This window comes from Raphanus sativus, chromosome 9 (genome assembly GCF_000801105.2).
Source record: "Raphanus sativus cultivar WK10039 chromosome 9, ASM80110v3, whole genome shotgun sequence".
Classification (NCBI taxonomy): domain Eukaryota; kingdom Viridiplantae; phylum Streptophyta; class Magnoliopsida; order Brassicales; family Brassicaceae; genus Raphanus; species Raphanus sativus.
In genome coordinates this window covers 11,521,844-11,535,277 of record NC_079519.1, presented here as the reverse complement: position 1 = coordinate 11,535,277, position 13,434 = coordinate 11,521,844, and the positions used below count along the sequence as shown (strand labels likewise).

The following is a 13,434-nucleotide window of genomic DNA, read 5'->3' as shown; positions in this document are numbered from 1 at the left end:
TATTTATATTGATGTGAGTCATGTCTTCCATGACCGAGCATATGGAAAAGGATTTTATGAAGTTCACGATGTGTTTTATGATGATATGCTGTCCCCAACATATTCGTAAGCGATATAAATACTCTAAAAGTTTATTTTGTAACTTGGAAAAATACTCGAAAAGTTGCAAATAACGAATTTAAATAACTTAACTACTTGGCTTAAACGGATATGCAACACATTTTTAATATTAAACTCAAATATATTAATATCTTTACTATTTTTATCGATGCCTTGTTTCCCAAAACATTATTGATGTAAAAATACTAAAAACATTATTTATGTAAAAACTGGAAATGTGTTTTTAGATAACGGAGCTACATCAGACAACTCTATTTTTTCTATAAAACATATTATCTATATTATTAAAACTGAAGTACCTTTTGGTACTGTTTGGAAACAAGGATAGGAGGATAAATGAGAATTGTTTGGACATATAGATAGCATATTAAATTTTTTCATTTATTTGCACATTTAGCCATTATATTTACAGTAAATTAAATATTTTCTTTTTATATTTCTTTTTATCTACAGATTCTACCATAACATTTAAAATAAATTTAAATTAATTAATTACAATGGTTGTTACTTTTTGTGGTGAAAATTAAAAACACAAATTGAAATATGTAGTACATATTATATAAAACAATTTTTAGATATATTATTACCTTATTTAATGTAGTCAAATATAAAAAATTCAAGAAAATATCATAAAATGAATAATAATTCATAGAAAATCAATTCAAAAAATTAAAAAATTTAGTATGTTGCTTCATTCTAAAATAAATTAACAAAATAACATCAATTAATATATGAATAGTGAGTGCAATTACATCAAATTGCATCAAATTATAAAAGATATTATGTACAAATAAAAAAAATTATCAAACATCTATGTTATACAATAATATATTATATTTTTATGTAAACTACAAAACATAAAAATATACATGAGATTTTTTTATAAAACCAACGATTTATGAATCAAAATTGAATATAAATTAAATTAAACACCCGCACGGGAGTGCGGGTTAAGTTCTAGTATGTTGATTATAATATTAGAAATAACAGATAACTTATCCATAAATATCAAATTGTTATATTTTTACTGTAGTAAGATATATGCGTATACTTTCCAATTTATTTAAGGATTATTTCTGATAAGTATCTACTATCTTGGGTAACCCAATTTAGTTTCTTTAATAAATATGATTGTTTGTAAAAGCTAAAGGGACATGTTATCAATTCAACACAGATGCATACCTGCAATATCAGTAATCATTTCTCTCTCCTGGTCAATGGCAGTTAATGAATTCAGTTTGCTTTGACTGGGTAAATGGAAACATAACCACACGGTACCAAGGAAAGTTGAAAATATAAGTTCAATATAGGCTCACCATAGGGAGAAACCATCACATTCTACCCTGCTAGGTTCGTTGTTAGCGTATGTGAGATCTATGACGATCGAGTCGACCTTAGTGAAGGAACCCATTGGTTTACTTAGATTTTGTCTTAATGGTGATTATAACTTCCACCATTATACGATCTCTCCTCAATTAGAGCTGCAAAAAATGCATGATAATATTTATTAGCATTACAAATGAAAAGAATTATATATACAACATGGTATAGCTGCGAATGATGATCAAACTATTATTGCTCAAAAAAGAGACAATGCTTCAAAATCTTTATTTCACATATATATGACACCCAATATAACTCTAGTTAGTTAAAGAAGCAATATGAATTTACACCACTATGTTCAACCATATTCCAATGGACCATTGTCATTGTACGATAAAAAAAAGAAGAATGTTTGTGTTTTAAGACTTCGACATTCACTTCTATATATATAAAGTGAGCGTGAAAAGTATTAATGAAGCCAATGTAATATTCATACAATAAATAATTAAATCGTTTAAGGAAAGATATTAAATTTGTATTGTCATAAAATGATATGCATATGATATGATGCGAAACTTGCGCAAGTAATCAATATTAGTAAGGTAAGTTAATATTAATAAGTTAGTAATCAATATTATTAAGGTAAGTTAATATTAATAAGTTTCCTAATTAGATACAAATCGTTAAATGCCATTAAGCAATGTAATAAATGGTCGACATCAATAGTGAATGGTTTACCGTATTTGTAATAAGGAAAATTATTAATACATATATTTATTAATATTCTTGCGCAAGTAATAATTTATGTGGTTGGTAATTAGTGTTACTTTCCTATTAGGTTGCCGATGATAAAAATAAATCAAAAAAGAAATTCTAAAAAATTTATTAATAAAAATGCTAGATTTCTTCTGAGAAACTCTGTATGAGCGACATGTGGCAAATGTACTTCTCTTTTAATATATAGAGGGATTATTGCTTCTGTAACTTTCTTTTTTAACGCTGATTTATTATGATATTACAATTATTAGGAAAATTACATAGACAATTTGACAACCGACAATAATACTTATTTTATAAAGATCTATGCCTAGCTGCATCATCTGAACCGCCCTATGAAGATCCACGTCTGACCAGATTTACTTGCACCATGTTGAAGATTCCTTGTAATCTTTCTTTCCATAATTTGTATAGTTGTCTGTAATCCTTCTTTGCATAATCTGAATAGTTGCCTAATAAATCGTGCTCTCTCCGGGATTTGAAATCTGGATTTGAGATAATCTGCAATAAATTGCATAGTATGGGAGTCGAACCCCAGACCTGGGTGTAGAAGCCTTTAGACCTTAACCATTAGGCTACGGTGCTTCCACAATTTCTTTTGTAACTTAACTTCGTCTTTTCTGTAATCTCTAGAAACATAAATCAATATATACAATACTAAAAGGAGATGACATAAATCAATATATCAATAAATTGCATAGTCTGGGAGATGACGATCGTGTCCGGCGGTTCCATTCCCTGCAATCTCCGTTTCTTTTTTGTATTTATCACAACCAGTCTAGATCATTAACTTATATTCTTCAATCATTTCTTAGTGGTTTCGTTACACCTCCCATTGTTGCTCCTCCTATATAAATCATTCTCTCTAATGTTACGTCAAACCAAAATCTACATCCAACTTAGATTTCGTTGTCTTCTCGCCGGCGTCTTCCCGTTACCCTTCCTTTGTCGAATCGAAGATCTGAGTAACGGATGCACCACTCTTGAAGATGCTGCCATTAACGTTAGCATTCAATCTCAGTTAACTCAACCCCCACTTCATCTCACTACTTCGCAACCTCTGTCCTCTACAACTTCTTCATGATCTCCTACCCATAAATAGACATCTTCGCCATGGTTTGCACAGATTCTTCTCTCATCTCTCCTCAATATGAAATCAATTTCGAGAGGCATGAAGCAATCGGTTCCGTAAAAACCTCTGTCCGTCACCTTATATTTCCAGCACCATCCAGAGTTCGAGAGACTTGCAATGCTTTAGAACGTCACGCCGAAACTGGTCGTTACATCTCCCACTTTTTCAATGGAAACTTCTGTTCCACACTTCTGAATTTTTTTTTGTTTGGTGTTGTTGTAGACTGAGTGCAGTGAGGTACCCGATGATTTCATTAGCTGGCAGATCTTAATTGATCTCTTCGGTTGACTGATTTCTCAGAAATTCTTATCCCTCGCCACCGTTAAAGTCTTCGATCGGAGGTCTGTTTTCCATTACCAAGTTCTCTCCAAACTTTCAGTACATCTCATCATTTTATGAGCACCTTGAATATTGAATAGAGGATGAATCATTATCTTAACATTGTATTTGTTCTAATTTTGTTAAGCTGTGGTGTTTTTTACCTGACAAATGAATCTAAGGAGGCTAATGGTATTGCTGTGAAGCAATATCTGCCTCAGGTCGGTGGACTACATGAATAAGTTTAACGTCATTGCGCCAGTTTACTTTCTACGCTGATATACTGCTTCAATTATCTGCATCTTTGTAACATTATTGGTTGATTTCTACAGAACATGACCTCCAAAGATCAATAAATATTGTATGATCCCATCAAAGAGTTTGATATCATGTTAATCCAAGTGAGTTAAAACCAGATCCAACCGTATCTTATCAATTCTATTGAGATGAAAGTTCAAATTCCTGTTTTGTTTGCAGGAGTCTCAGTAGATATAATGCCAGACCTGAATTATGTAGCTAAATTCGCATTACCTCGGCAGGTTTGCAATTACCTAACAAACACTGAACACAGTATTAGCATTGACAAATCTTACCTTAAGGCCGTTTTTCTTTTGCTCAGCCTCTGAACATATGCCTTTTCTCTGGATCAGCACTTTATAACACCTTCAAATCATGTAGAGATCCTCTCCCATTTATGTGGATAATATCAGGTATCATTACTGTATAAAAAGGACACAATCTCCGAAATACTTTGAGATCTGTGTTGATGTTGTGGTGAGTTGCAATTTTAAACATGAGTAGAGATCATCCTTATTGGAATTCCATTTTTCTTTTCATATTTAAATTCCCAAACATATTGTTTTCTGGTCAGGTGAACTTAAGGAATCTGGAGTGTCGGCTTTAACATTCAGTATAAAGTTGATCAAATATTCTCTTACATCTCAAGTCCTACTAAACAGATGCATTTTATGTATTTTCTTGATATATATATTTTCAGATCTTTGGATGCGTTATTGTATTGTTTTTTTTAGAATCTAATATATTAATTTATCAGTATTTACAAAGAAAATGTTACAGTGTGATTATTAATGCATTAAACATGGTTGAAAAAACATGAATATGCTCAAAGCTTATTAACCCCATACATACATGCTCCTCTGGAGCTTACTTGAAAGAGGTTTTGTTCATGTTATCTCTTACGATTTTTCATATGTTTGACATATTTATTATTTGTGAACTTATTTTTCTTTTAAATCTCATTGATAGTAATGTGTTGATAAATCTATTGTAAAATTATTACTAAACTCCCGGAGGAAAATCAATTTGATGTTTTCAAAAGACTTACAAATAATTATTGATTATCTTAAATTGATTAAATATTTCATTTTATTTTTCCAAGTTAAGATATGGAGCATATAAAAAAGATCATGGTCAAGCAATATCGTAACTTTTTATATTATGCGACAGAAATAAATTACTTTTAAATAATTAACATAATACAAATAAAGAAATCAATTATATGAATTCCCTCAAAACAATGGCCTTTTTCTTAAACAAAAGAAAAAGAATTCCTTCAAAACGATTTATTTCACCAGAACAGTTGATGATTTAATACTACAAACTTCACCATTAGAAGCATTTTCTGTGAATAATCCCCTATCCATTTTCCTGAGACTCAGCTTTTGCCAGCATTAAAGATGCAACAACTGCTGTTTTCATTCGTCTATTTAAAACAATTTTATATCCTAAAAGTTATAATTTAGAACGTCACGACTATAATATACTACGCGAATGAACCATATTAGTGGATTTATATTTGCCGCATATAAAGAAACATTTTAAAAAAATATAATCACTTCTCTACGATAACAATTTGTTTATGTCCTCTTTCTCCAACATATATATTTTGTAATGTGCACATTTACTTTTTTTGAAACACTTTTTTTTTGTTGGAGATGTGTTCAGTTTGTAGTTAACAAATTGTGTTTAATAGTGTAAATGTAATGTGCACATTTACACTATTAAACACAATTTGTTAACTACAAACTGAACACATCTACAACAAAAAAAGTTTCTTGAAACTCCATGAAACAATCGCATCCCGCAATTATAATACACTTGCATCAAGGCAATAACAAAGAGATGACCTGAATTATAAATTATGCAGCAAATCGACAAAGAATTATAAATTTAATAACCTCAAAGGTTAAAACCTAAACAACCACATATATGCATGACCGTTTGCGGTTTTGGTGTGTATAATTATTTGCCTGATAACATATTCTTTGATTGTTTTGTGCTGGAATATAAACATAACATAATGTTTTATTCCATTCATTTATGTAATTATATATGCTTTACGATTATGATGCTATAGTTGTTTTTTTTTTTTTTCAAAAACGATGTTATAGTTGTTACTATGTGGAAACTGAGAAAGAGATATTTGAGTAGATAGGAATTATATATACTTTCACTCAATACATCCACCACTAAAAAAGATTAAATGATTTAGTAAGGTTTTAGTATTTGAAGAGAAAAACAATTTTCAAAAAACATTTGTAAGCAGTTTGGTTCCTCTTAATTTTCAAATTATTAATATTAAGTTAGTTGATAAATTACGTTTGGTTCATTCTAATTTATTCGAAGCAAATTATTTGCTATGATATGAAACTCAAGTAGAATTTTGCTTCAAATGTAATACATTATATATTTATAACACTTCATAAAAATATTTTCAAATAGAAATTTTCAACAATTTTATTAAATCGAATATCGAAAATAAACTGAAAATATTTATATCATTTGTTGTTACATAATAACTACTAATTGTTTTATGACATTATTTAAAAATTTCTATATTAATTTAAAATATAATTATTTATAATATCACATTTCATTTGTTTTTCAATTGATTTGGCTTGGAGGTGGGTGTATTATTATTGGGAGAAAATTAGTTATTGTACTAATAGTAAAATCTGACACTCTTAAAATAAAAACAAATATTAGTTATTCTTATTTTAGTTTTTTCTTCAACTATTTAAAATTGCAATAAAGATCAAACAGAAAAAAATATAAATCATTACATTCTTTAGTTTTCAAATTTTATAATTTTACGTCTAACAAAAAAATGTGAATGGTCTTTTCAACTCAAACCAACAAAATTTAATAATATTTACAATATGATCTTAGAAAAAACATATTAAAGTAAATTTTCAAATGTTTAATAAAATTAATATATATTTAAGTATAAAATAGTTTTAGTGTAAACTAACCCGTCCATAGCGCGGACCAAACCATAGTATTTATAAGAACAGAACAACTTTTTTTATTGCTTTAAAATTTTATTATAACTAAAATTTACTTTTTAAAATCTTATGGAACAACTTTCATAAGAATTATATATATAATGGAAGATAATTCTTCTATATACATGAGATATGAAAATAAAAATATAATTTAAATAGAAAAAAAAATTGTGTTTATCTCCTAACATATTAAAAATTTAGTAATATATTAACTTTATTTACAAGTTTTAGAGTTACCCAACATTCAATTCCTTAATTCTGATTTGAATTAATGAGATCAATTTTTTTAAACTCCAATTAAATTTTTTATTTGCTTGAATTTAATTCTTGCTAATGGTTTGATAAAAATGTTGGCATTCCGCTAAATACCCAACACATTCTCCACTTCGATTTGCACATCCACACACTCACGAATAAAATGATATTTTGAGAATATGTGTTTTTTCATGGAAAATCAGATTGAAAAATGTACTAAAGATTTAGGAACCGAGAAGATTGTGAAAGTTGTCACAGACAATGTTACCAATAATGTAGCTAGACCTGGACAATTTACCTGGACCCAAGGATCAGACCCGAAACTGACCATAAAAAATCTTGGTTTTGATAGGAACCGAACCGATCCTTTTATTCTATTGAGTCTTGTTGTGGAGGATCTGCGGATCTTAGATCCGGTCCGACCCGAACTCGAAATCTGATGGGGTATACAAATATCCAAAACTTCTCTATATATTAGATATATATATATATATATATATATGAGTGTTTCAATATATTTTTGGTATTATGGGTATTTTTTTAAGTTTCGGATTTGGATTTTCGGATATGTTTTTGGGTTTCAGATACAATTTTAGATTTTCAAAAATAAAATTTGGATAATCGGATAAAACTTCAGATACATTTTATGTCTTCTGATCTGATTTTAGGAAAAATTTCGGATATTTTCAAGTATTTAAATATTTTCAGGTATTTTGTATGTTTTGAGTACTTCTAAGTTAGACTAGACAAGACCCGAACCGAACCCGACCCAAAACCTAACTAAACCCAGACCGAGAAATTTTAATTGCTTTATTGGATATAACTATCTAAGACCCGAACCGATCCAAACCTGATAAAATCCGAACCAAAAAATTGTAATTACCATATTATGTTTTATTATCTAAGATCCAAAAAACCCAGACCCAACAATACTCCATCCAAATCCGACCGAATGTACATACCTAAATGTAGCAAACTTAAATAATATAAGATATATAAAAGGGCTTATTGGTGAGATAGTCATTTTTGAGTATCAAATTAAGAATCTAACAATGATTTTGACATAATTCATTGTCATACTCTTTGGCTTCCTTTTACCCGGTTATGTCCTTGCACGTAACAAGTTGCCGGTTCCATATTCTAAAGTAAACGACATGGTTGGTTTTGTGTGACATATTAACAATAACATAATTTATGGAGCACGTGGTACAGCTATATTCAATACATATGATGTAAGTGTATGCATCGAGAGGAATAGATAACAGTTGTAAGTGACCAGAAACTATATTAATCTGACGGCAAAATAAAGATAATGACATTTATATTCTATACGGAATGTATAAGTTTCCATACTATGTATGCTAGGTAGAATAGTAACATTATACTTGTGTCATCTGGAAGTTGACGTGTGCGGTATGAGATGTGTTGATGCATGTTTTAGAATACATTTCCAATAGTTGGTGACAGCTATTCCATATGAAAGAGTAGGAAGATGCCACGTAATGAGTTAGAGTTATTAAGATATTTTCACTGTGTAAAATTAAACAAGTGGTGTAAGCTAATGATTATATATGTGCCTTACAAGGTTAAGCAAATATTTTCACCATCCATTACGAAGAGCGTTCTATTCTATATACACCATACTATTTTAAATGCTACTAGAGGTATAGTACAACCATGAATTAGTTACATGAAATACAATGAAATACAAAGCTAATAGGGATGGTTAAGAGAGCAGTTGACACCAAACATTAAACCCAAGTTAGGGAAATATAAACCATAATCCATTGGCCAATTTAACATATGCGAACCGTTCTATTCTATATAAAGTTTACTATTTTAAATGATACAGTAGGCATAATACAATCATGACTGAGTTACATGAAATACAAAACTAATGGAGATGGATAAGAGAACACTTGTCACCAAAACTAAACCTTCATGGAAAGTGGTAATAGTTGCCAATGTCAACTCCAATCGTACATAAACTAAACCCTATCAACTAATCACTAAACCCTACACATAAATGTAAACCCTAATCCAATGTCAACCCAAATCTTCCATAAACTAAACTCTAGCCACTAATCACTAAACCCTACATGTAGATGTAAACCATAATCCAATGTCAATCCAAATATTTCATAAACTAAACCTAAATTTTGAAACGCAAGTAACAAGCATTTCTATTCTATACGAGCATATAGAATAGAAAATGTAATGTAACAAATGATATAACGCAGTATATCTATATAGTTCAAATTTTTAAGTGTCTATGATTGCAGGGAAAGATCTAATGCTTATAACAAATTCAGATTGGTTGTGACGAAAGAAACGAAGATTGACAGCATTAGAGAAAAAGAGGTAGAAGAGACAACATCATATGTATGTTATTCACATTCAACATCACATTAGATTCTATTTTATTTGATGTCATAATAAATTTTATTCCATTTATGTTCAGCATATTATTTATTTGTGACGAAATTTTATTCCATTTACAACAAATTCAGATTGGTTGTGACGAAAGAAACGAAGATTGACAGCATTAGAGAAAAAGAGGTAGAAGAGACAACATCATATGTATGTCATTCACATTCAACATCACATTAGATTCTATTTTATTTGATGTCATAATAAATTTTATTCCATTTATGTTCAGTATATTATTTATTTTTACAAAATCATATAGAAGCTAATATAAACCACATATATAAACCATACAAAACTCATATCAATAGAATATGAAACAACAACGAACAATATTGAACCCTCCCTTTCAAACATCGAATGAAATATAACTTACTAAAAAGTACATTATATATTAATAAACATTGCAAATAAGAGAAGAGCCAGATTTGAAGGAAAGACAGTCTCTTCCATTTCATAAAATAGTATAGAAATGCTATTACCATTCCAACTCATCCATGACAAACCTGAAGAACAAAATAAAACGAAGAACACATTAGTTTACAAGTTGTAAGGAAATGGAAGCACATGAGATAAACTACTAATATATGAATTACTTTATGCTTAGGTTAAATGTTTAGTTGTATCAAATCTCAAATAGCCTATGCGAGTAAAGAAGTAACATATGCAATTAGAGTTGTACCATCTGATATAACATATAATTTATAGATATGGAGCGGAACAGATGGTCAGATGGAATGGAAAGCGAATAATATATTAGTTTTGATACAATTCTTCAGAAATACAGACGAATGGAATGGTACATAGCCAGTCTCTAAAACTAAGATATTTCATTTCAAATAGTACAGGTTCCATAAGATATTCTATTTCACACAAAACTATTTTTTATCGCAAAAGGGACTTTTTCATTCCAAAATCACTATCCCCACTTCGCAGTAAACATATGAGTAAGACGAACCGAGAAAAATTCAACTCTAAATCAATTTGTTTACCTCAGCTTACCAGATTGGACATGCAACAGAAACTATGGGTTAGATTTATCAATTTGGAATAGACTATGGCCAAATCTATTCCGAATAGAGAAGATAACATTGTAATAATAGAATCTATGACACAAAATAGAGAACTTACACTATTGCAATAGAACTCACCTTAATCAGAGATCTGAGAAGAATCAACTTGGTGAAGTTAGAAAGGAAGAGTTTGTTATTAACCGCCGCTGCGAATTTAACGATGTCTGATGTCGAAGGATGGCACAAACGGAAAAGAGTACACGATTGGAATGGGAGTACGAAGAAGACGACAAAGCTTTTGAAATCAGACGGAGGCGACGTTGTGGAGCAATTTGGTGTCGGAGGTCTTTCGACTTCGGAAAAGTAAAAAAAAGGGAATATGTGAAGTCACGTAAGCTACAACCGGTTGGAAGTAAGGGTATTAGAGTATTATTATGTATATATGACAGCATCTATAGGTTTATTAAGTAAAATAACTAATATGTGAATTATGCTTTTTTCTGGTCATTGGGCCTAATTCCCTATATAAAACCCAGGTTCTAAAACGCGGCCGATTTGAACGATTACTCGGCGTTTAAACGCAAATCGGCAAGCAACCGTAGAGTTTAGCACAAATCGCTAAAAAAATCGGATTTCAAACCAAAAACCATTTTTTTCCTGATTTACAAGTTTAGAATCACGAATTAAGTTGGAAATCTATTATAAATGAGTGAAAACTAAGAGAAACGAGTTAAAACGGCCAAGAATCGCGAAAAAAAATTTCAGATTCGAAATTCTAGGGTCTGTGTTCGACAGGAACAAAGGAAGAAGACGAGGACATTAGTGTCTTTTGGCGCTCATTAATGAAAAAAAGGAAAAAAATAGCAAAAATGCAGCTGCTACTTGTCGAACCTGTGACGCCTATATACTTTACACGTACCAAAACACACTGGACTACCGCACATATTAATGTTTATAGCACAAAGAATAATATCTATAGTAAAACTGTTTAAAATAAATCCCCGATTAATCTCCGGTTAATCTCCGATTTTCTTTCAACTCGCTAGGCGGACACCGGCCGCATGCGTAACGCCTAGCGCATTCCCGAACATGGTATAAAACTAATCAATCTAATTAATGTAGCTAAGTTAGCTTGACACCAGACGTTTGGTCGATCTATCTCTAATGAGCCTACAATTCAGATAGCGTGGCCTACATCTCATACACACATTTCACGACGTCGTTTGGTAGAGAGACCGTGACGGCCACAAGCTCTACGTCCTTTTACCTTCCACATATCTCGTTTCTTTCTTCATAAACAAATCTCTGTTTCTCTCTTCACTAAATCACTGCCACACATAGAGAGATAAAGAGTTATCTGTGGCTATCAGCATGAGCACGTTTGGTTTAGGGCTATGTAACACCGGGCAGCTTCCATTCAGGCGAGTCACCGGTGAAACGGGGAGGAAGCAGCAGAGGATTGCAGTGGTGAGAGCAGAAGGCGGAGGAGGCGGAATCAATCCGGAGATCAGAAAGAACGAGGAGAAGGTGGTGGACTCCGTCGTGGTCACCGAGCTTTCCAAAAACATAACTCCATATTGCAGGTTTCTCATTTTTTACTTTCCGAACCAAATAAGAATACTTTGCTGCTTTTTATTAATTTTAAGTTTTGAACTATTTTTATTAATATTATTATACAAGATTACATATTAATATTAATATAAAAAGATTACATATTAATATACTTTCGACATATTTTAGTATACTAATAATCCATATCTTAGCTAAGGCCATGTTCCTTTCAAATTGTGTTAATTTAAAATCATCATTATTAAATAAAACATTGACCACAAAGTAAATAGAACAAAGCATTGTTTATTTATATTTATAAAATGTAATCACAATGGCTAAATATAACGTTTTCATTTATAATTAACAACAAGAAATTAAACGGTAAATTTTGTGGGTCAATCTGAATATGTAATATGTGTATATATGTATGCAAACATATAAACGTAACGGATAAAAATGTAAACACAAACAATTAAAGGCTAAAGCTTTCCTTTGTAAGACTTTGCTAAATAGGTTTATAGTCGAACAAATGTATGACATTATATTTGTATTAATTTATTATTGTATGTTAGGTGTTGGAGGTCGGGGACATTTCCTTTGTGTGATGGGAGTCATATGAAGCACAACAAAGCTAATGGAGATAACGTTGGCCCTCTCCTTCTGAAAAAGCAGTAGCTTTTTGCTTATTTCATTAATTAGCTGCTCAAAAGTTATCTTTGACGTAATGTCTTTTTTTTTGCTAAAAAACTTAAATGTCTTAAGGTGTACTCAGTCCAAATATTATCTATTCAGTTGTTCAGTCATGTGAAACAAAGTTAAGGGTTTTCTTTCAACAATATTTTGCAATGCTCTAAAAATTGCTAGACGGTGGTTAGATGTATAGAGGATTATTATTTATGTGGACGCTTAGGTCGATTTTTTGGACGTCTAAACCGATATTTTGAAAATCGGTTTAAAAAATCATTTCGTTTATTCCCGATTTACCGATTAGGTATATGCCTAGATGCCGCCTAAACTGGTTTTTAGAACATTATTATTTTGTTATATATCAAATAGTTTGGGTTTTTTGTTGCCGACGAAAAAATAGTTTGGGCCGATCACTGTTATTAACTAGTTTCACAACAACTTTTTATATGCCCGTAATAGAAGAATTTAAATATGACAGATTCTTTTTTTTTTTTGAACAACAACTGTAGCAAATGTGTGAGGGAGC

The 13,434-nt window shown here is 30.6% G+C and overlaps 1 protein-coding gene across 1 annotated transcript; it reads left to right on the top strand.

The window, feature by feature from the left end:
• Positions 1-11,836: 11,836 nt before the first annotated feature.
• On the top strand, positions 11,837-13,059 carry LOC108826163 (CDGSH iron-sulfur domain-containing protein NEET). Its single transcript, XM_018599544.2, has 2 exons — positions 11,837-12,253; positions 12,794-13,059. The coding sequence occupies exons 1-2, from the start codon at positions 12,042-12,044 to the stop codon at positions 12,894-12,896; spliced, it is 315 nt and encodes a 104-aa protein (XP_018455046.1). The 5' UTR covers positions 11,837-12,041; the 3' UTR covers positions 12,897-13,059.
• Positions 13,060-13,434: the final 375 nt, after the last annotated feature.